Source organism: Crotalus tigris, unplaced genomic scaffold, assembly GCF_016545835.1.
Source record: "Crotalus tigris isolate CLP2741 ecotype Arizona unplaced genomic scaffold, ASM1654583v1 scf7180000024434.1680833, whole genome shotgun sequence".
Classification (NCBI taxonomy): Eukaryota; Metazoa; Chordata; class Lepidosauria; order Squamata; family Viperidae; genus Crotalus; species Crotalus tigris.
Genome location: NW_024100602.1, coordinates 1,151,437 through 1,174,922, shown reverse-complemented (window position 1 = coordinate 1,174,922; position 23,486 = coordinate 1,151,437). Strand labels below are relative to the sequence as shown.

The window sequence follows — 23,486 nt, the reverse complement described above, 5'->3', positions numbered from 1 at the left end:
TAGTTAAGTGAATCCGACTTCCCCATTGATTTTGTTTGTCAGAAGGTCACAAAAAGGATCATGTGACCTTGGGACATTGCAACCGTCATAAATATGAGTCAGTTGTCAAGTATCTGAATTTTGCTCATGTGACAATGAGGATGCTGCAATGGTCGTTAAGTGAAAAATGGTCATAAGTCACATTTTTCAGTGCCGTTGTAACTTTGAACAGTTACTAAACAAACTATTGTAAGTTGAGAACTACCTGTATACAGTACGACATGATACAGTGGTCCAAGCAGAGCTGCCTTTGAAGGGAACTGCTACTGAAACAATGTTGTTGGTAAAAATCTAAATCAAAATCATTTTAAACATTTTTCTGTTAACAGCAATTATTGCTTGCTCCTTCTGCTATTATGAAAATCATTACATTTTATTGCTTCTACTTTAACGTTAATTGGTTATGGGCCATAATAGAAGGCACAGATAGATTGCATGAAAATGCATGGTCATCAACAACAGTTATGAACATTGACATATCTCTTTGATTTACTTAAGAGTTTTACTCTATGTTTTAGCCTTCAACTAGGACAGTGGTTCTCAACCTTTTTAATGCTGCGACCCCAACCGGTCGTAAGTCGAGGACTACCCAACCTGTCGTAAGTCGAGGACTTTCCCTGTCCGGGAGTGCCACGCATGCATGGTGCCACCCCCTGCGCCGGCCGAGGTGTAGCTGGCAAGCAGCAGAGACGGAGCAGGCCAACTACCAGCTGGGCCACCAGCTGGCCCAGCCCAAGGGAGGTAAGGCACCCGCCGGGCCCCAAGCGCACCAGCAACCCTCCCTGCGCCCGCCGGCCTCCCACCCCTGGCCCTCTTTTACTTACATTTTTAGTAGTTGCTCAGCAGGGAGGGGTGGAAACTTCCAGACAGCTCGCCTTCGCTGCAGACAACTTGCAGCACCGTTTGCAGAATGGGACTTTTGGCGGGCTCAGCAGGGCAGAGACAGCCTGGACAATTCCTATTGGCTTTTGAAAGCCAATAGAATTAGACTCTATTCAAGAGAGTCTATTCTATTGGCTTTCAAAAGCCAATAGAATAAAAGGGAGTAGCACAGCTAAGGAAAAGGGGGAAAAAATGGTGGACTGCATTGTTTGGCGACCCCCGTGAAATGGTCGTTCAATCCCAAATGGGGTCCCGACCCACAGGTTGAGAACCACTGAACTAGGATATGGAAAAGCTTTAGACCTTTACCTGTTTCTTTGGTAGGATCTTCCCTAGTATTAACAGGATCTAATGTTTATTTGCCAGCAGGCAATACATAAGTAATTTAGTACAGGCATTGAAGTATTAAAACTATAGTTAAGAGAATAGTAACATGCTGGTGGGTTAAAAGGAGCCAACCAGTTTTCTCAAGAGAAGTAGAAGAAATGCTACAGAATGGAAGCAATGGAACGGAATGGAATCAAAGATATTTTGCTGGAAAACAGAGCAAGCCGCATGGCAACTGGAACTAATACAGTGTAGGGTATGAAAAAATAGGATAAGATAGAGGGGTCATATTTACCTGAGGTATAGAATTCAGATAAACATTCAGGTTGCTCACTGTTTTGTTGAAAATGTCAAAACCGCTCCCTAGACCCTGGGATAAACGTTGATTGCTGACATAGGCACATATATCTCCAGCCCTTTAGCAGAAGAAGTAAAAATAAAAGAACAAAGTTGTGAAAGGCAACTAAGTAACATCATTCAGTAGGCTGCAAACATAGCAATATATTGAGGTCTCATCCAACTGATGTAAGATATAAATGCAATAAATAAATAAAATTTATTTGGACATTGATGTTGTTTTAAGTATTTTAAAAGCTATGGGGATACAAATCTTGTAAAATGTTTAGATGTAAAATGAGTTGAGTTTTTCTAGCTTTGTATGATGTATGAAGCCACCAATTCTGCCCTAATATTATCTATGAAGTAGTTTATTATGTTCAACAATACATGGTTTAAAAAGATACCTTAGCATTATGTGTGAAGCTAAACATAATATAAGGAAAAAGTATGGCTCAGAGCCAGCACTTAATGCCTTTTGTTCTTTCTAACATTACAGAATCATAGTGTGATTTCAGCTGGGAATCCCCTAGTTATGTGATTTGTCAAAATAATTTTATGTTCTGTAGCACCTTCTCTCTCTAACCCCATCAACTCACTTGTGGTTAATTATGCCACGCACAATATCTTTGTAATCCTGCCTGCATTAACAAAAATACATTATAGCTAACTTTGATTTTTGTGTCCTTCTGGGAATAGTATAGAAACAAATTATATAGAAGAGTTCTCCAATGTGTGGGAATTTCTGTAAGGAAAAATAAAGGTGTGTGTGCAATCCACACATGCTCAAGGGCATATTTATGCTTTAACAATGTGCTTGCTTCTGGGAAAAAAATTGCTGAGGGGAGTTTTGGCAAAATCAAGCATTACCAGGAACATTCCAGGCTGCTATCACATGGTTGCACTCTTTGGCCATAGAGCAACTTCATAACTGTTTAGTCCCACCCAGTGGAATCTACTCCCCCACCATGGCCATTTCCTTTACAGCTTCCCTGCTTGGCCCATCCCATCCTAGGCCCAACTTTCAGGAAACCATTCCCCAAATACAAACAATCCTGACAGACTTGCCAAGGGGACAAAAGAACTCACATCTCAGTTAACTCTGTCCTTCAGCCACTGTGAATATTATATTAGGAACATCTGCTGTGTTAGTACAATACTTATCCATACAAATCAAGGAATCTGATTTCAGTGTGTTTCCAGAGGACTGATCACATTAGCCTTTTGCTGCCAAATCAACAAGAAGCATCTTAAAGAGTAATCAATTTATTACAACTTCATCTTTCATGGATCTTTGTCCACTTCAGGAGATACAACTATAAACTTTAAGGTGCTACCCAATTTTCTGTCAATGTAAACCAATCTAATGTAGAGGTGCAGGAGTAGCTACTTTAAACCAGAGGCTATAAAGATAAGCAAAAGCCCATAGAATAGTCACATTCCCTCATGCTCATTCTGTCGTTCTTCATAGGATAAAACTTACAGAAGAACAGCAGTGATGCCCAGCAGAAAGCAAAAAAGAGTCTGTCTCTTGCAGACAGTGTGCTTATTCTGCTTCTGGTACATGAAACCTCCACAATGTCCACAGCAGCGGCAGCAACAGAAATACAAGCCCACTAGAGGCACAAGGACGATGAACAGAAGACCAATGACAGTACAAACCAGGAAGCCCGTCTCATACTTTAGCATCTAGAGATGGAGGGAAGCAAGAGAGAGTTAACAGAGTTAGCAATCTGTGGATGCTTCTCCATAATGCAGAGAGAAGGATAGAAAATTAAACAGGAGGCTGCCTTCAGGAGTGGGCATATTCCATTGGATTTACCTCAGATACCATTTTTACTGCCTCAAAAAAAAAAAAAATCACTAAACAGCAAAAATGTTATTTTAAAGTCTCAATCAATTAACCAGATCTAGCAAAGGACAATGAGGCTTCAGCATATCAAGTCTTAGACATTTTCACATTTTCATTAACCACAAGGATCACACTCTATTTACCTCTTTATACACTGTCTGGTTTTGAAGGAAATCTGGATGCCTGATCACATATGTCAGGAGATCTAGGGAAAAGCACAGAGAGGTTGACAGAAAATGCTATCATTTATTTATTAACATCTATAAATAATCTAAAATCTATAAAAAATTCCTATCTGGACTCTGATTACCAGGCTGAAAATGTCCATTTCTCCAGCTCCCTTTCTCCAAAGCCATTTTTACTGTTGGATATATGTATGGCAAATATAGTATTTTTAAAAGAGTGAAGACATTTTTCATTCAAAACAATTAAATGAAAATAATGCCTAGAAGGATTTCAATATTTTGACTTTTCCCACATATTTGTGTGGGAAATCACTAATTAACTTAACTGGCCAGAAAAGAAAAGGTTACAGTGGCATTGGATATAGGAAGAATTCATGAACCTTTTTACCCATGGGCTTCTGGAAACTTTAGGGAGATACCAGCCTTCAGAATACATAAAACTTTCCTCTTTAGTTCCAGGAACAGAAAAGTTCAGGTAACTAGATTTAATCCTATCACCCAAATACGTATTTCCTTTGACACTGCTCTGCAAGCAGTATTTCCTCTCTGCCTCTAGGTGGTATAATGCTACATGCTTTGCAAACGTTCTCCATTTCAAAGGTTATCAGCTTGGAACCATAAAGGAACAGACAGACAATGCAATAGGAAATAGCTATAACAAATATTCTATATGGGGATTGGGTACAGCTATAAGGAAGTCAGCTGAAAATTAAAAGATTATAATATATCTGAGTCATGCTAGACTCTAAATGATCCAAATTCCATATAGCAATGAATGAACTGCTACACTGCACCAGTGAAGAACCCATCTGCAGATCTGAAAGTTCCCATTATTCTATCTAATCATGAGAAACTGGTAAAAAAATGGCTCCATGACCAAACATTCTTTTTTTTCCACCTTTTTTTCTACCCACATGACTGATAAATAACTCTTTAACATCAATCATCTTGTAACAATTTTGTACAACTTCAATAAAGGTGCCTTTATGAATTTTCATATTGGTTTTCCTAATGGTCAACATGTCAACTATAGCTTTTTAAACTAGAACAGTGATGAGCAACTTTTTGATGGCTGAGGACCATATTTAATCTTGAGAAGAGATTCATAGATGCTAACAATGCAAATCAGCAGTATTGAGCTGTTTAGCTTGTGGACTGTTCTAAGAGTTTTGCTGTAGACCTTTATTTTTTTTTAAGCTATATTAAGGCAGTTCTGTGACCTACACCAGTGGTTCTCAACCTGTGGGTCGGGACCCCATTTGGGGTCGAACGACCATTTCACGGGGGTCGCCAAACAAGGCTGTCCGCCATTTTTTCCCCCTTTTCTTTGGCCACGCCCCTGGCACCCAGTGATGTATAAGTGGTTGGGGGTCACCACAACATGGGGAACTGTATTATGGGGTCGCGGCATTAGAAAGGTTGAGAATCACTGACCTACACTATAGAGTTCATATATTTTATGGCCAAAATGGCAGCAGGCTCCAGTGCTAATTTTCAGATATTAGCTGAATGGCCTTGGGACAGGATGTAATTCACCCTTAAGTTAAAAGAAAAATGCTTATCGTAAGTATGATTTTTGCTTGTTAAAATATATGATTTAATCTGAAGTAAACATTTGACATAAAAATACCCAGGATTCAGGAAGAATATTCAAGAGAATATGGGATATATATATATATTTTTTTAACCCAATACGATGTAGCAATAAGGAGTGGCGCGGTGGCCTAGAGGTGAAAACGCTTGCTTCCCACTTGGAAGGTTGAGAGTTCAATCCTAAGCAGTGGCAGATGTTTCTCTATCAGGGTGAAAAGGGAAAATATCTGCTGGGAACTCCGTGTAGGCGTCTGGAAGGACATCCGGCCAGTAAATGCTCAGCTCCACTAATCATCCCGACTCCACCCCGAAGCAAGGGATTAAAGGGTTGTAAAAAGAAAAAAAAGATGTAGCAATAGAATTAAATGCTTTTTCAGGTTTGAAAACGTATCTATCAGGCAGACTGATGCCTCAGCACATTTTATTTTCATGATTGTACACTGCAGCAGAATTGATGCTGCCATACTCCATCAAGAGACCTCATCTTGAAATATACCCTCTAAGCATCAAAATCTTTTTGCAGCTTTTGAACCCTCTTTCAGCTGTTTGCACTTCCAGTAAAACTCACTTTATTTGCAGAAATATCTCTCTTGTTTACCCATAACAAACATTTTTGGTTTTGTTTCCTTTTAATGCATTATCTCAACTTCCCCTTATGATCTTGATTTTCTTAATGCTACCTTGGGAACTAACCTCCTCTGAAAGTCACTTTATATAACATATAAATACATTTAACTGAATTAGATTTAATTTAAATGACTTAGATTTAATATAAATTTAAATGAGTTAGATTTACTAAGATCTCTTGTGGCAAGTAAAAAAGGCACTGAAGAAAGCACATAAGGTGTTTTACAAAGAATGAGAAATACCTTTTATAAAAAGAAAAGCAGGCTTCTCATTTGCAAGAGTACAGTATGAATTTGACAAAACAACATTTTTGCTGGGATTGAACCTTGTGTACACTTTGCACAAGAGAGTTTGAGCATTGGGTCCTAAGCACTTAAGACAAATCAATAAAATAATGTTAAAAAGATATCTCTGCTTGAATGCAGGCTATATCCTACAGAGGAAATCAAATGGTGGAGTGTAGTCTGGATTCCCCATGAGGGAGAGGCTGCATTCCAGATGACCAAGAAACAGTGAAGTTTAGATAGTTTGGTTGGGGGGAAAGAGGGTCAAGATAGCTGCTTCCTAGAAGTCCTCAGAGTATGTCTTTAATAATGCAAGTAGTTGCTTAGAGTTTAGCAAGATTTCTGTATATAGGTAAGGGACAATAAAGGAAACTGCTTACAGTGTAACTCTGCATGTCTTTCTTGCTTTTTTTTTTTTTTTTGAGCCTAACATCAAATTAAACATTGCTTTACCATAACATAGGATAGGATAGGAAAAGGGAAACACATTTTTTTTTTTTGTTCAAGAAACTTTTCTTCAAAAATCTCTTAAATCCAGATAACTAAAGGGCAGCATATCCTGGCATCATCCCAGCAGACCATTGGAAATGGCTCTCCCTGCCTCCTAGGAAGACCACCAAGGCAATGTGAAGGACGTCAGTCTGGTTCCTTATAAAAGGCTGCTGTGAGCTTGCTTATCTTTAGCTCTTCCAAATAATTTCTACAGGGATAGCTCTTAAATTAAAATGCCATTAAAATACCCTCTAGAGCAGTGGTTCTCAACCTGTGGGTCGGGACCCCATTTGGGGTCGAACGACCATTTCACGGGGGTCGCCAAACAACGCAGTCCGCCATTTTTTCCCCCTTTTCCTTAGCTGTGCTACTCCCTTTTATTCTATTGGCTTTTGAAAGCCAATAGAATAGACTCTCTTGAATAGAGTCTAATTCTATTGGCTTTCAAAAGCCAATAGGAATTGTCCAGGCTGTCTCTGCCCTGCTGAGCTCGCCAAAAGTCCCATTCTGCAAACGGTGCTGCACCAGCTGAGTAGTCCTCAACTTACAACCGGTTGAGTAGTCCTCGACTTACGACCGGTTGGGGGTCGCGGTATTAAAAAGGTTGAGAACCACTGCTCTAGAGGGTAATTCAGAGACTACTAGTTTTCTCCATAGTTTCTGTCAAAGTATAACATCAAAAGCCACCTTTAGATTTATGAAGGCAATGTAGAGGATTCCATTTGGGAGATTATTGTTATTTTTCTGTTAAATGATACGGAATTATATGCTGGTTCATTACAAAGCATCCAGATCTGAAACTGGCCTGCTCAGGTACAAAAATATTCTTAGAGTGTAGCCAATCTGAACATTTATGACATAAAATTTGGCATATAGTTTATTAATTACTGAAAGAAGACTGGGTGATCATTAACATTATATTGGGAGAGTAATGGAATTATGTGTTATGTATCCTTGGGCATACATATAATATATGCAAGTCAAAAGAGAGACTAACATCAATTCCCACCATATTGGATTTATCTTTAAAAATTCAGATGGAATTAAATATTTGCCAGGAGTTTTATTACTTTTTGACGGGCATTTTTTTAAAAAATTTCAACACTCTGAATAAGATCATCTAGTGACTGAATATTGAGGGTACTGTCTTGGATAGTAAAAAGACCTCAGAAATGTCTGGGCCAAGTATGAAGAAAAACTATGGGATAAGTATGATTATTGTTTTTATGTTAGCTATAGAGTTAGAAAAGCTGTCCAAACAGACAATGATCTTTATTCATTACAATCTATTAGATCCTGGCCCAGAACTTTAGTATAAACCTGTTTTTTTCTCCATTCACCAATAATAGCTCTATTTTTATCTATTTAAAAAAATTACAGGTGTTAAAATCATTAGTTGTTCTGGCTATCCTATATGCTAGCACTGTCCGGGCTGTACATTCGTTATCATTAACATGGTTTGGATCTCATAGCGGATTGGTATTAAGATGAGGTTGGAAAAGATTAAATATATTTTTGAGCAAAACTAATGAAACTTTGAAAAATTGAGATTATTTCAAGATGGTCATTTGAAGCAAGTAGTGACTGATTCAGTTGGGTAACTTGTGGAACTTCAAAAAACTGATTTGTGCCCAAAGTCAACTTATATAGCCACATTGATCTAGGATACCTGCCATTGGAGGGTAAATTCTTATTAAATTTCTGGTGGTTTTATTCACTTCTTATGGAAGTGAAAAGTCCCAGTAATGATAGCTGATCACTCTCAAAATGAAAAGTTACTCTGCAATTTTTGCAATGAGGTATATAGCCACTAGAGTTAGATGTAGAGAATAAAGAGGAAAAGAGGGAAGGAACATTACCAGAAATGAGAATGAAAATACAGTTAAAATCCCGAACATGTAGAAATAAGGTGACCAACTTTTTTACAATGAAAAGGAGGACACAAATAAATTGAAGAAAAAAATATCGTAAATAAAAGAAACATTTTATTCATTGCAACAATAATACAGACAACTTGCATGTGCAAAGTTTGCCAGCTGGGTGTTTTGGGGCGCTCAGCAATTCCTATTGGCTTTTGAAAGCCAATAGTGGGAGTTGCACAGCTCATGCAAAAGTTGAAAAAAAACCATCAAAAAAAGGTGCCGGAACCCTGTTTTGAGCATTCTATGAGGGAAAAAAAAGCCCTGCAGATTAGTTTTCAAATATCGAAAAGGACATGAAGGAGGACACTTTTTGAGGGAGGACAGAACTTACAAAAGGAGGACTGTCCTCCCTAAAGGAGACGGTGGTCACCTTAGTAGAAAGTATGTGCAAATGTCTGAGACATTTCCCTAATTCACACAGTTATAAAAAAAAAATAGAGGGAGCACAATTAAAAATGTTTATTTATTTACATTTTTAATAGAATAGAATAGAATAGAATAGAATAGAATAGAATAGAATAGAATAGAATAGAATAGAATAGAATAGAATAGAATAGAATAGAATTTCTTTATTGGCCAAGTGTGATTGGGCACACGTAGAATTTGTCTCCGGTGCATAAGCTCTCAGTGTACATACAAACAACGAAGTGATAGGTCATATATCATAGATCATAGTTACAATCATTAAAAGATACAAGAAGTGATAAATCATAGAAACCAATAGGAAAAGGTAGTAGGAGAGATGAGAAAGATGAGAAGATGAGAAGGATAATATAAATACAGCCTACTACATAGGTAAATATCTTTAGGCCTAAGACAGTGTGCTGTGGGAATTAGGTGTTCAACAGAGTAATGGCACGGGGGGGGGGAACTATCTTTGTGTCTCATTGTTTTGTTCAGTTAATGCAGCTGTCTTGAGTTATTTATCAAAACAATAAAGAGGGAAGACTTTATTGTTAGTCCTAGTACAGTATGTACAATATCAGGGAAAGTTATAGTATGCTGATAGCTCTGACCAGACTATCTCTCAGGGGATATTCTACTCAAAGAGATCACAACATTGAAAAAGCCAAAGGATTCCCCTCCTAAATTCTAGGAACAAAGCTAATAATAGAATATTGTAGTCTGATGGAAGATACAATATGCAGGTGACAGCATATTAGATAAAGATATGGCTCCTATTCATGAAGAAGAAACATGATGTATGGATCATGACAATAAAAACCAGAAAGTGTTAGGGAAAAAACCTTGCCTCTCTTCATTCGAAATCTAGCTCCTGCTGTGCTCTGTATTGGGAGCTAACTGAATTTCTGTTTCTGATATAAAGGATACTGAACTGATGTAGGCTTTGGTTCACTTAATAGAATTAGTAGGAACAAGTCAAGGACTGATCATTCCTGGTTAGTAGTAGAATATAGACAAACTTCTCATCAATTACAATGCTTTTATAGGTCATCCAGGGAATGAATGCAGAAAAGAAACTACCTTTATGCTTATTAATAATGGTTTTGGCTTAGCAGGATAGCAGGGATAACTTAGCAGAGATAGTTTAGCAGGATAACAGGAATAAATTAGCAGGATAATTAATCTTGGCTTAACTCTAGATAACTCTCTTCACTGTTTCATTTATATTTAAGGAAATGAATTCACATAAGGGTTGAAATGTTCTCATTGGTCCATGTCATGCTATTCTGAAACTGTTATAGAGATTGTAGAGATTCTCAGAGAGAATCGTTATTGAAGACATTACTTGATTATCTTGATGCATTTTATGTTTAATATCACTTATTAAAGACTCTAAAACAGGGGTGTCAAACTGCCGGCCCGCAGGCTGGATGCGTCACATGGAAGCCGCGCCACCCCATTGCCGGCAATGGCAAAACCGGCCCGATACATTGCGTGACATCACGTGATGTCGCGAGTTTGACATGCCTGCTCTAAAATAACATATTTTGTGGTTAAATTTGCATTATTGCAATGCAAAGCTTGCAAGCGATTAGTCAAGCTGTAGATTAGGTGGATAGACAAATTTTACAGACACAGTAATACTTATTTCTATTCCTTATTTATTATTTATTTTGTATCCTACCTTTATTATTTTTACAAATAATTCAAGGCAATGAAGCTATCCAACACAGCAATTACCATTAAAAATCAGTATTTCCTTAAATGAAAACAGGATGGATTACTTAGTAAAAAAGCGATCAGACCTCTAAACTGACCTTCATTAAACTTTCAAATCTTCAAGAAATTATATTCTATACCCCATCCCAACTGTGGAAAATTTGGAATAAATTAAGCAAATTTTAGATATGGCACAATGGCATGATTTAAAACTAGTTGTACTGATATATTAGTCTATAATCTACAGAATTACATTTAACATTGACAAATGTGATATATTTTAATGGAGGGAGAAAGGAAAACAAAAAATCCAAATGTATGAGCTAGAGAAACTGGTTAAGCTTCAATATTGTCAAACTTGGGTCTTACTGCAATGTGATCCATATATGAGTCAGCTGAGTGACCTTATAAAAAAGGAGATATAGGAGGAAACAGTAAATAAAAATATTGAGCTATAATTCACAGACTCATTTTTCACAAGGCAAAATTTTCAAAGAAAAAGAAACACTCCAAAGGGTTAAATTTAAGACATAGGAGAAAAACCTGCTGGGTTCGATTTAATTCATAGGCCTAAACAATGGCAACTAGAAAAACAACAGAAAGCTTTAAAAACTCACATTATAAAAGATAATGAAAAGCCATGTACAGTATGTGCACAAATTATCCACACACATATTGAGCACTAATAGGTCAGGGGACGTGATTCTAAATGAATTGGAAAGTTTTATAACATAGAATGTTGATAATCGGAGACCCTGTTAAGAGTTGTCTGAAAAGACACCACCCTTCCTTTGTCATGTCACTTTTGTATCTCTTTTCCCATCTTAATATGCTACTTTCCCTCCACCTACTCTAACTAATTTCTTTATTCTGCGTTTAGAAACAAGCTGCCTGGAGATTAAACAAAAAAATTAATGATTGACTGAAACTGGAACAGCTCCTTTACAATAAATAGAAATGTTGTTATTCAAGCCTTTAATGGAAAACACAGCAGCTGCCAAAGTATAAAATGGACTTCAAAACAATCTTTATATCACCCTCATCTCTCCACAGCAGCCTATTAAACTAGCTCCCTTTCCAGGGATGGGAGGGGGGAAACCTTCACATTTCCTTATGGCAAAAGAAAGGGCTGGATTCTGTCAATTATGTGGCCTTGTTGATTAGAATGCCTAGGTCCAGTGCTTCACAAGCAAATCTGCCTATGGAATCATTTTAGGATTATGTAAAAATGTCAATAGAAACAACAGAAACAGGAAAAGCCACCATACATATATTTTACTTGACACCTGATGTCTGAGAAAACCTAGCATTCTTAAGAATAAAAGAACTGGTGCCTTCATGGAAAGATAACTGTTAAATGCAAGAAATACACAATGCGCCTGCTGACCTTAGATTCATTTTTTTAACGGATAAGATAAACTAACAATATACACTTCTTAAATAGCTGTTTGCTATTTAGTCGTTAAAGAGAAGTAATAAAACACAGAGTCTACCAACTAAGAGGGGAATAGATGGCTATTCTCCAAAGCAAAATATTGCACCAAGTGGACATTTAATGTTACTTATATCTAACTAATTTGTAGTTTCATATTCAATGACTGAAGGTCCAGAAAAACAGCAATTAGAAGACTCTCAACTTTCATTAGCTATTATTCTCAACCCCTTTAAGCTGCAACAGACTAAACTAAACACATGAGTTTAAAGAACTGTCTCTAGTTTTAAAAAGAGAAAGCAGCAATAACTTTCAGGAAGGCCACAAGGATTAGATTATCCAGTTATATACAATCTGAATTGTCAAAAGGACCTTAACATTTTGAGTTGCATCACAAGAAGCATTATATTCAAGATAAGAAATCACAGCCTCATAGCCTGCCTCATTATTCTAAAGAAAGAAGCAGTGTCCTTGGGGTCAAATTGATACAGCCACTAGCATACTATTTAATCCTGTTTCTGTCCTATGCCTGTATACAGTGGAGGGTGTATGTGCTTCAACTGAGCTTCAGTTCAGTCTGGATAGAAAACAACTTGACTATAGTTAAGCATGCTGTGGTTACTAGTGGATTTCAGGTTAAGAATCTAAATGAACAGCATCTTGGCTGCCTTAGAACTCAGGGCTAGTTCAAAGCACAGACTTTGGGCTATTAAGAGGAAGGAGACACTGCAAACTCATCTATCCAAGGTTATTTTGAAACACTGTTCAAAGAGTGGTGTTTGTTATTTAAACCTTGTGCAGACACAATTTGTAAAAAAAAAACTTATCCCATGTTAATCTTTTCAGGGGCCTGAAATAGCTGATCCAAGGGAGAGGATAGGCTATGGGTATTTTCTGCTTTGGGCCTCTCTCCAGTGTATCAGATACAGACTGTTATTTCTTTCAGGTGTTTTAATAAATATATGTTTTTCATTCTGCTTTCTATTAAAATATCCTATTAAAATGTTGAAAGTACCACAGAAATATTTTTTTAGGAAAGAAACAAGACACCATTTTCTCCAGCTTATTCAGTAGTGATCAATCTCATGGTCTTCACTTCTGGAATCAAAGCCATGAGGAAGAAAAAAAATCAGGGAAGTCAACCCTGATAAAATAGCCCAGGAAATGCTGTAACTCCTTCTCTCCACCCCCACTCTATTTTTCCCTATTAAAACACAATCCTGTTGCATGTCCACAGTGGTAGAATTAAATGAACAGAGCTTTGCCATTGTACTTACACTTGCATTCAGCCATAATATTGGAGATTTCAGAAGACTGCTCTAAGATAGTTCATATACTTATTGTTCTTTTAATTGACTTGAGCGATGAAAAGGAGAATTTTCTGATTCCAATTCTAGATTTTTTTAATCCCACCTTTATTATTTTTATAAATAACTCAAGACAGCAAATGTTCTAATACTCCTTCTGTCTCCTATTTTCTAATGCTCCTTCTATCTCCTATTTTCTGCACAATAACAATCCTATGAGGTGAGGTGAGCTGAGAAAGGAACTGACTGGCCCAAAGTCACCCAGATGGCTTTCATGCCTAAGGCAGGGCTTATTTTAAATTAAATTAAGTTTTGTGCAATTAAATTACAAATTGTGGTAAATTTCTGGATAACTGTACCATTTAACACTTTTGAAGCCTTCCACAGAAATTTCATTTGAAGTTTTGACACAATTTATTGGAAAACAGCATTAAATCATATAACCAAAATTGCATGAAGACAAGTGGAAGGTTTTGTGGTTGTTCTTCCTGGACTGCCTAAGAACATAAAGTTCTTGGAAACAAGAAAAAAACTTGTGGGTTTTTTCGTTCTACTCCATGGAGAATTGATTCCCTAGGTCTTTCGTCCTTTCACATTCAGACTATGAATTCAGTGTCTAGCATCTGCCCATAATTCAAGCAGACCTTTTGCTTCTGTTCTCTTTTTTAAGTGACTGCACAATTGTCAGATCAGATGCTTGTTGCATGCTTTGTATTCTTTGCACTTTAAAAAATCTGAGAAGAGTTGATTGACACTGGAGTTAGACCAGAAAGAGAAAGCATTTTTCTAACTGGCATAAAGAAAAATCTGTTTGTAAATAGCCTATTTTTACTGTAAGCTGGAAAAACAGGTTATCCCAAGTTCTGATCAGGAAGGAAGACATATATGTAAAATGCCACAGCCAGTTCTACTATATAGTTGTCCATTTCTCAGGGGGATTGGAAAGCTAAATTTATGTGTGGAGTCATGTTACAGTTTCAGTGCTTTAATATACATTAGAAATATTTGACTCCCCAAACTCAGGTTTCATAGCTATCAGAAACTGGAATTGTGGCGGCAAAACACCAGAAGACAACAGTGAATTTTTTTCAAGTGTTTTCAATTGAGAAAAAGGAAAATGGATTATACGTCTTTCACATTTAAAAATAGATATATTATAAAATATTCTAAAAATGAATGTTTCTTCGGAGGACCAATCTCATCCATTCAGACTATTGCCACCCACTGAAGGCTGCAGCTATATTTTATTTCTAATGAAAAATAGGTTTGGCCCAGAACTGCTTTTCATTAACAATGTTCCTTAAAATCTTCTCTTCAAAAGAAAAATATTAAAAATGTATAGCAAATTACTGAAGAACGTGAATCTTACCGATGACAAGGGGATGAATTAAAACTTTTTGAAAATTAATGCTATTTTTTCTGAACAAAATTATAGCATTTAATGATTTATCAATTAATATGGCCATTGTCCAAAGGTTAGTTCATCTTTTTCAATATATGAAGAAATAAATATTGTGAAATAAATAAATGTACCATAGACAAATAGTAGACGGTATTTACCTATCAGGCTCAAATATACAGACCAACAAACCCCTCTCAACACCCTTATTATTATACTGTTCAGAATTTCAATGCCAGGTAAACCTGGTACAATAAATCAACACCTTTCTCATTTCAGAATGATAGCACTGAGTATTTTTATCCAGTACTGTTTCATTAAGATCGTTAAACTGGCTTTCTGCACAGTACCATAGCAAACTCACTGCCATTTGCCTATCAGCCAACGTCATCCTTGATATTCAAATAGTTAAGACTTTCCTAAGAATTCTCAAATTAAATGTGCGTCCTTCACAACATTTAATCTGAGAAGTCCACACAATGAGAAAAATAAGGGCTGAACAAGTTTAATAAAAAAAACCAATGGCATTCTGTATTAAAGTGATAATGTTGATGATATGAAAAGTAATTCTTGCATCATTATAATTCTTACCTTTTGGGAAACTGTTGGGTTGCACAATTCCCAAGTAACCATGCACCATACTGAACAAGCCTTGTAGGTTATCTTGTGAGTTACTGGGTGGTTGGTGATAGGTGGGTTGTGTGAGGTTTTGAAGAGGCATCTTCAGAGAGTGAATAGGCAGCACAGTCCCAAATCCTAGGCAAGTTGAAAAGACTTTGCAGATCTTCAGGAATTTGTTTCCTTCACAGGAATCTCTATCCAAGGCTGCTCTGCAAGCACTTTCCCTTAGATACGATACTCTTTGAAGCTTCCTCTGACAAGCCCTGGAAACCTAGTTGATGATAAAGCACTATAAAGTATGTACAGCCCAGCAACCAACCATAAAAAGTCAGATGAACTATCAAACATCATCTGCTTCCTTAAGAGGGGAAAAAAATAGGATAAGGAAAGTGATTAATGTGGATTTTTTTGGACAGATGACATTCAACTTTCAGTGCTCTGATAATAGAAGGGAGGGTTGAAAGCTCAAAAGCCCCTCACCCAGTTCTCCCAAATCAAGTCATAAATATATAAGAACAGTCTGGAAAAATCAGACAAAATCCATCTATTGTTTCTCACAATGGCCAATAAGACATCTCTTGGGTGCTAGAAGGAAAACATAGAGACATGTTTCTTCTGTTCCCTAAGAGGCAAGTTATCTAAGGGAGCAGGAGAAACCAGAGTAACACTGACAGGTTTTGATCTATCTGTCCTCCTTAAATTTACCAAGTCACTTTTCAAGACAATCCAAGTTAGTGGCCATCACCATGAACTCCATATTTTAGCTATACATTACATGAAGAAGTACTGGGATGAGGTGGAGTACTGTTCTAAATCTTCTTTGAATTAGTTTCATTGGATGATCACCGGTCCTAGTGTTTGAAGAGATGGTTTAAAAACCCTTCTTCCTGATGTATATTTTTTTTATGTCTCAATCATGTTCCCAATAATACCTTTTTTTTCAAACCTAAAGAATGTTTAGCCTTTTCTCAGAAGGAAAATATTGAAGACCCCTCTATCCGCCTAAATATAGTAGCTTCCACAAAACATTAGGGAGAGTTTATTTGAATACTTCCTATTATTTTTCCTTCTGCCGATCTGAGTCATCAACAGGACACAGACATAAAGTATAGTGGTTAGTGGAGAAGGGGTGGACATTGAAGAAAAATGCCAGTATAAAATATGGTGAAGAAGGGCCCTTATTAGCAGGTCCATATTAGCAGATGGCAGACTTATTATTTAGTTGCTATGTCACGGTTAGAATGCAATGATTATCCCATAATTCAACAAATATTGGGTCCTTGAAACACCTGTGTCATCTACTAAAAGATCATCAGATTTATGAGACATAATCTTAGAAACCCTATCCTTTAATACTTGCTTAACACAAGTACTCCAAAAGAGTACTTTCCTACTTTCACATTTGGAAGGAGAGAATCCCATGTATTCTAGTGCTGCTTTCACAGGACATTAATGGGGGTGGACATGAACCACGCTGCTCGACTGCACATTCCCTACCCAGCCAGCCATCCTTAGCTCATGCTAACGGGGCAGGCTGTGGGGGGATACATCCTGTTCAATATTTGACTGCCTTCCCGCCTTCTTCCGAAGTAAGACCCAGAAGAAAGTGCAGCCCTGGTTACCTCAGCTTCCCGTGCACCGTGTCCACGCACCTTTTAAAAAAATAATTCCCAGCTTTATATCCTGACGCTTTTTCCTGCCTCTCCCTTCCCGGAGAAAAAAATTAAGATGCCCCGGATGGGAGGTGGGTCCAACTTTGTTGCCACGCGCCCAAATTCTTTCAAAATTCCTTTCAAAAAAAAGGAAAAAGACTCGCCACCTGGGAGGAGATTGGAAGATGAGAAGGACCGGAAGGGGGCCGCGGGCGCCGGAGGAGCCAGGGAGAAAAAAATGGGGCTTGGCGAGCCCTAGGAGTGCGCCTTTCCCAGGGTTTCTCCGCTCTGTGGCAGCGCCATAGAACTATTGTACTCAGTCATTATTGAACTGCTCCACAGCTGCAAGTCTTCCCTGGATTAAGCAAACCGGGCTAGATGAAACGGCACTCCCGACCTCTCCACACAGAGATACGATAGATAGATGATAGATAGACAGACAGACGGATGATAGGAGGGAGGGAGGGAGAGAGAGGGGTAGCGGCGAATCGCGCGGGTTCAATCCAGACCAAGGCGCGCTGTTGCTCAGCTCGGATTCAGCCAGGTTCCGAGAGGTTCCCACCCCGCGATTCCCACCCTCGGTTTCCCTGGCCCTTGAGAGGGAGCGATCGCGCGCGCGACCGGTTAGTAAAGTCTCAACTTCCCGTCCCTCATCAGTTCCTAGATATCACTTCTTTCTGCGGAAAATTCACAAGTCGGAGTAAGTGGGAATAGAAGAGGTTTAACTCCCCGTCGGAATAGAAGAGGTTTAACTCACTTAGCGCTGCAGCTCCGCGAACACTGGGGGGCGCCGCGCCTGCGAAAGGAGACCAAAATCTTTAAGGAGGGTCGACGCGACTTCCCATAGCGGATTTGTCCTGTATAAGGTGGGGCTGGACACGCGAGATTAGTTTCGCTACCCTTGGGATTTTATCCAATCCCCGCCCGGTCCTTCCTTTTGCGCCCTCTCTTTCTCTCTGGGCGGCCTGGCCGTTCTCTGACCTCCAAAATGCGACTGGTCGACTCCACCTCAGCCCGGAGCAAGTGGAGACAGAGACGCTTAATGGTTGGTTTCCTTAACGACGTGAGCGTGGAGTCCGAAGCAACGACGACACTTAGACTTGCCAGAGCCGGGAGTTTGGAAGCTCCCGAGAACCATTCACCCCCATTTTCTCCGCAGCCCCCTGCACAGAAGAGTTCTCGTTGACTGGTTTTTCATGAGTGGTGCCTTCAGTTTCCAAACGGGGCCTCTCGGGTTCCAAGGAAACAAGTCTTAGAAAACTTTTTTCTAAACGTTTTCTTGGCGACTGGGGTAAGGTCGCCAAGGGCTCGTCTAACGCAACATCCTCCTCTGGCAAACGGCACTTCAAGGGTTTCTCAACAAAAGTTGTTCACATTTCCTCTGTTGAAATTGTGCCCTCAAATTGCAAAGGTAGCCTGTAGTTGGTATTTTTCAGTGTTAAATATCTCCGCTTGTTTTTTTTTTTAAAAAAATAAATGTAAAAGCAATCCTATTTTAAGCAATACCTCTAAAATTCGTCAGAAAGATAAGACATTGTGTTATAAAGCATGGAATTGGTGGACTTGGAGAAAGAAGCCAAAAGTGAGATAATTCTGAGAATATGAAATCCACGTAGTTACAATTTCCATGGATTAGGAATAGAGAAATGACATTGAAACTGGACACCAAGATAAGGTGATAGGATGTTTGAAGTTGTGTCCTAGGTTGAATCTAGAGCAGCTGAAATGAGGAAAAAATATTGCTAGCCTCATGTGCATTTGTTCTTCCTATTTCTTAACTGCCCATCTCTCTCAGAGGTGTTGCCCTGAGATATTTTCCTAAAATGGTCTTTAAATTTTTCTTACAGCCAACACATCTCATTTTGCTTCTTCTGTGATTTGGAGAGCTTCTTGGAGCTGTCTCATATTGGCTAATTTCCACCTAGGATTGTCCAAAAATAAATTGGGCTCTTGCAAGAAGGGTCTTCTATATGTGACATCAATTCAAAAGTGAAAAAGACTTTAGAATAATTAACAAGAACTGAATCTGCAGAAGACACTGATTTACAAGCTAGCTAACTATATTTTAGCCTATCATGACAAACAAACGTAAAAAAAGTGGTTTGGGAAACTCTTAATTTTTTAAAAGATAAGCCTATCAGCCATATACAAATACTGATTCTTTAGCAACCTTGCTAATTGCCACTGCCAGGACTTAACACTTTCTAATATGTGGCTTTGGAGGTGAGTGCTCTGCATATATGCTGCTCTCATGGAGCAGATTTAATGATGTTTTCTAAAAAAAATCAGTTACAGGATTCAAAAATACTAATTTGGCCTGTACCTGGTTCCATAGACATTCACAGATTTTGATTTACCAATGAAGGTGGAGTTAGGATGGAGATCAGATGCTGAATATTATGAGGTAAATGTAATAAGGCCAACCTGGGAAAGGATGTCACTGCTACCTGCCAAGGAAAGTCCAGGGAGATAATTTTATCCATGAATACAGAGGGACAATCCCCAGAAAATCTGGTGAGAAATCAATACAGGTAATCCTTGATTTACAACTACAATTGAACTCAAAATTTTTGTGGCTAAGTGAGACAGTTAAGTGAGTTTTGACCCATTTTGTCTCCTTTCTTGCAACCGTTAAGTAAATTACTGCAATTACTAAGTTAGTAACACAATTGTTAAGTGAATCTGGCTTCCCCAGAAGGTTGCAAAATGTGATCACATGACTCTGAGACACTGCAACTGTCATAAATATGAGTCAGTTGCCAAACGTCTGAATTTTGATCAGATGACCATGGGGATGCTGCAACAGCCGTAAGTATGGAAAAACGGTAATAAATCACTTTTTTCAGTGCTGTTGTAACTTCAATTTAGTAATTATCTGTCAGGATTATCTGTAGTATCTCCTAAGCCCTAATAGGACAGGTATCCAAACAGTGATAGAAGCTAATACAATGCCCTCTCCTCCTTCACATGAGAATAAGGAGAAGATCCAAGATAGCACAGCAGTTGAAAGAATGAGGACAAAGAGAGCCAAGAGAGAGGCTTAAGAAGAAGGCTCTGGCTATGCTGTAGGCCCAACAAGAAAAAACAGTGCCATCAGAACTAGAAGCTAGGGGTCACATTTTTCAGGCAATAGGGAAGCTAAGTGTATGGGTTGGAATCACACATTTGGTGGTCTGTTTTGGAGGAATTGGGATGAGTTTTTGGAGATTATAGAGCAGTGGTTCTCAACCTTTCTAATGCCGTGACCCCATAATACAGTTCCCCATGTTGTGGTGACCCCCAAGTGGGTGTGGCCACCAATAAGAGGGAGTAGGACAGCTAGGGAAAAGGGAAAAAAATGGCGGACAGCGTGGTTTGGCGACCCCCGTGAAATGGTCATTCGACCCCAAATGGGGTCCCAACCCACAGGTTGAGAACCACTGTTATAGAGCCACAAAAAGAATTTGAGGGGCAAACATTGCTCATTTCGGGTTTGCGAAGGACAAAGGACACAATGGAGCATAGAGCAGGCAACTCTCTTGTGATTATTTTAATATTTTCTGGAAATATTTGGATTCAGTGTTTTGATTTTTCATGATAAACTATATTTCTCTCTTTTATTGTTTTGTGGAATGTTTATTACTGAATATTCCCAATTAATAGTAGACAAAATAAACATTCTAATCTGGGGTGAACACATAGTTTAGATTCTTCTAGCAGATAGTTGATGATTTCTGATTTAAAATAATTTAACTGTGACAAAATTGCACTTATTCTGCACAATTAGGGTACTAATATCTTGTAATGGGATGCATTACATTACATTACACCACACCAAGGGTCTTCAGACTTGGCCCTTTTATGACTTGTGGACTTCCAACTCTCAGAATTCCTCAGCAAGGCATGCTGGCTGAGGAATTCTGGGAGTTGAAGTCCACAAGTCATAAAAGGACCAAGTTTGAAGACCTCTGCATTACACCATTTTCATGGCATACACTAAAACATTTCATCATACATCTGCCCTTTTATTTCTGGCTTATTTAATTACATCACAGTTTTGCAGCAGATGATTCTGACTTGTGGATCTTGGAGCACTGATAAAGAGGAAAGTACTGCAAATGCAAACTCTGCCATTACTTACTATAAATTCAAACACTTACCTCTGGCTAAAGATACCACTTCATCAGTTCATACTCATGATAAAAAATAATGCTTCAAAAATATATATTAGTATTCACATCTACAAATATCCATATGAGGCAGAATGTGAAGGATCAGTGACTGTTGGCAAGAACAGAGGGAGACTGAGAAGAATTTGTGAAGAGAACAAAAACAGAAGAGATAAAAATCTATAGATAGGAATTGATCAAAAGAGACCCATCATAACTAGAGAAGCAGAAGACTCTAGAGCAGTGATGGCAAACCTTTTAGACACCGAGTGCCCAAACTGCAACTCAAAACCCACTTATGTATCCTCGGGTGCTGGGTGGGTGTGGCCCATTGAGTGGGTGTGGCCCATTGGCTGCGGTGGTAATGGCAGACTGGGTGGGACTAAAAAGTTCAATCAATCAAGTCCAACTTTGCGAGATCTTTTTTTTCCCCGCGAGAAGTTGAAATTGAATCTTTTTTTTGCACACGGCTGCGGAGGCCTAAAGCGAAAAGGTTTTATAAAACCCAGCTGAAGGCCTAGGACTGGGGTGTCTGTTTTACCAAATCAGGTAAATTGGGTTTAACTGAAAAGATGTTATATATTTTGCTCTACATACTTGAAACACTATTTTGATTTAATAGACTTACTGTAAATTTATTTTGATTCAGTAAAACATCAGGCTAAAAAGTAAGTTGAAATGCAATAGGTAACTTAAGAAGGGTGTGATAAGATATAGAGTGAAAAGCAAATGGTTCTGTGTGAATACATAGAGAAAGAATGAATGAATGAAAATCAAGTCGTAAAACATACAGGTAGTCCTTGAGTCCAACATTTCTGTTGCTAAGCAAGACTGTTAAGTGAATATTGCCCCATATTATGGCCTTGTCATAGTTGTTAAGTGAATCACTGCATTTGTTAAGTTAGGAACATGGTTATTAAGTGAATCTGGTTTCCCCATTGACTTTGCTTGTTATAAGGTGGCAAAAAGTGATCACATGACCCTGGGACACTGCAACGTCATTACATTGATCAGTTGGCAAGCATCTGAATTCTGATCAAGTGACAAGGGGGATGCTGCAACAGCTGTAAAAGTCATGTCACTTATAAAAATAATAATGATAAAGTTGGAAGGGACCTTGGAGGTCATCTAGTCCAACCCCCCTCCTATACCATTGGAAAAATGGCTGTCCAGTTTCTTCTTAAAAACTTCCAGTGTTGGAGCACTCACCACTTCTGGAGGCAGGTTGTTCCACTGGTTAATTGTTCTAACTCTTAGGAAGTTTCTACTTAGTTCTAGGTTGCTTCTCTCTTTGGTTAGTTTCCACTTGTTGCTTCTTGTCCTGCCTTCAGGCGCTTTGGAAAATAGCTTGACTCCCTCTTCCTTGTGGCAGCCCCTGAAATTTTGGAACACAGCTATCATGTCCCCCCTCATCCTTCTCTTCGTTAAACTAGACATACCCAATTCCAGCAACCGTTCCTTTATATGTTTTAGCCTCCAGTCCCCTAATCATCTTTGTTGCTCTTCTCTGTACTCTTTCTAGAGTCTCAACATCTTTTTTACATCGTGGTGACCAAAACTGGATGCAGTATTCCAAGTGTGGTCTTACCAAGGCATTGTAAAGTGGTATTAATACTTCACGTGATCTTGATTCTATCTCTCTGTTAATGCAGCCTAGCACTGTGTTGGCTTTTTTGGCAGCTGCAGCACACTGCTGGCTCATATTTAAATGATTGTCCACTAGGACTCTGAGGTCCCTCTCACAGTTACTACTATTGAGCAAGGTACCCCCTATACTATACCTGTGAATTTGTTTTTTCTTGCCTAAATGTAGAACCTTACTTTTTTCACCATTGAATTTCATTTCGTTAGATAGCGCCCAGTGTTCAAGTCTGTCCAGATCCTCCTGTATCTTAAGCCTGTCTTCTGGAGTGTTGGCTATTCCTGCCAGCTTGTCGTCTGCAAATTTGATGAGTTTCCCATCTATCCCCTTGTCCAGATCGTTGATGAAGATGTTGAAGAGCACTGGGCCCATAACAGAGCCGTGGGAACCCCACTACACACTTCCTTCCATGTAGATGCGGTTCCATAGCATTTTTTCAGTGCTATTGTAATTTCAAACAGTTATTACATGAACTGCTGTAAGTTGAGGACTATCAGTACATGAAGAGTGAATGGTTGAAAAGCAGGGAAAGACTAAGGAAATCATGGTTGGATGGACTAATGAGATCCTAAAAGAGAAGTGAGTTTAACAAATTATAGGACATAAAGCAGTGAATGGATAT

General features: G+C 38.5%; 1 protein-coding gene across 4 annotated transcripts in view; it reads right to left on the bottom strand.

Moving 5' to 3' along the window:
* The window catches only part of LOC120302541 (prominin-1-A-like), a 40,618-nt gene extending 22,118 nt beyond the window's left edge, over positions 1-18,500 (bottom strand). Inside the window, exons 1-5 of one of the 4 annotated variants that reach the window (XM_039331109.1) lie at positions 17,832-18,500; positions 15,393-15,711; positions 3,580-3,641; positions 3,068-3,273; positions 1,544-1,664 (exon numbers count right to left, since the gene is read on the bottom strand). In XM_039331109.1, the coding sequence (XP_039187043.1) occupies positions 1,544-1,664; positions 3,068-3,273; positions 3,580-3,641; positions 15,393-15,522 (519 nt within the window). In that variant the 5' untranslated portion in view covers positions 15,523-15,711; positions 17,832-18,500. Of the gene's footprint in view, positions 1-1,543; positions 1,665-3,067; positions 3,274-3,579; positions 3,642-15,392; positions 15,712-17,044; positions 17,737-17,831 lie in introns of those variants that run through there. The other 3 variants (XM_039331106.1, XM_039331108.1, XM_039331107.1) reach the window with 3 other exon arrangements.
* Between the last annotated feature and the right edge of the window lie 4,986 nt (positions 18,501-23,486).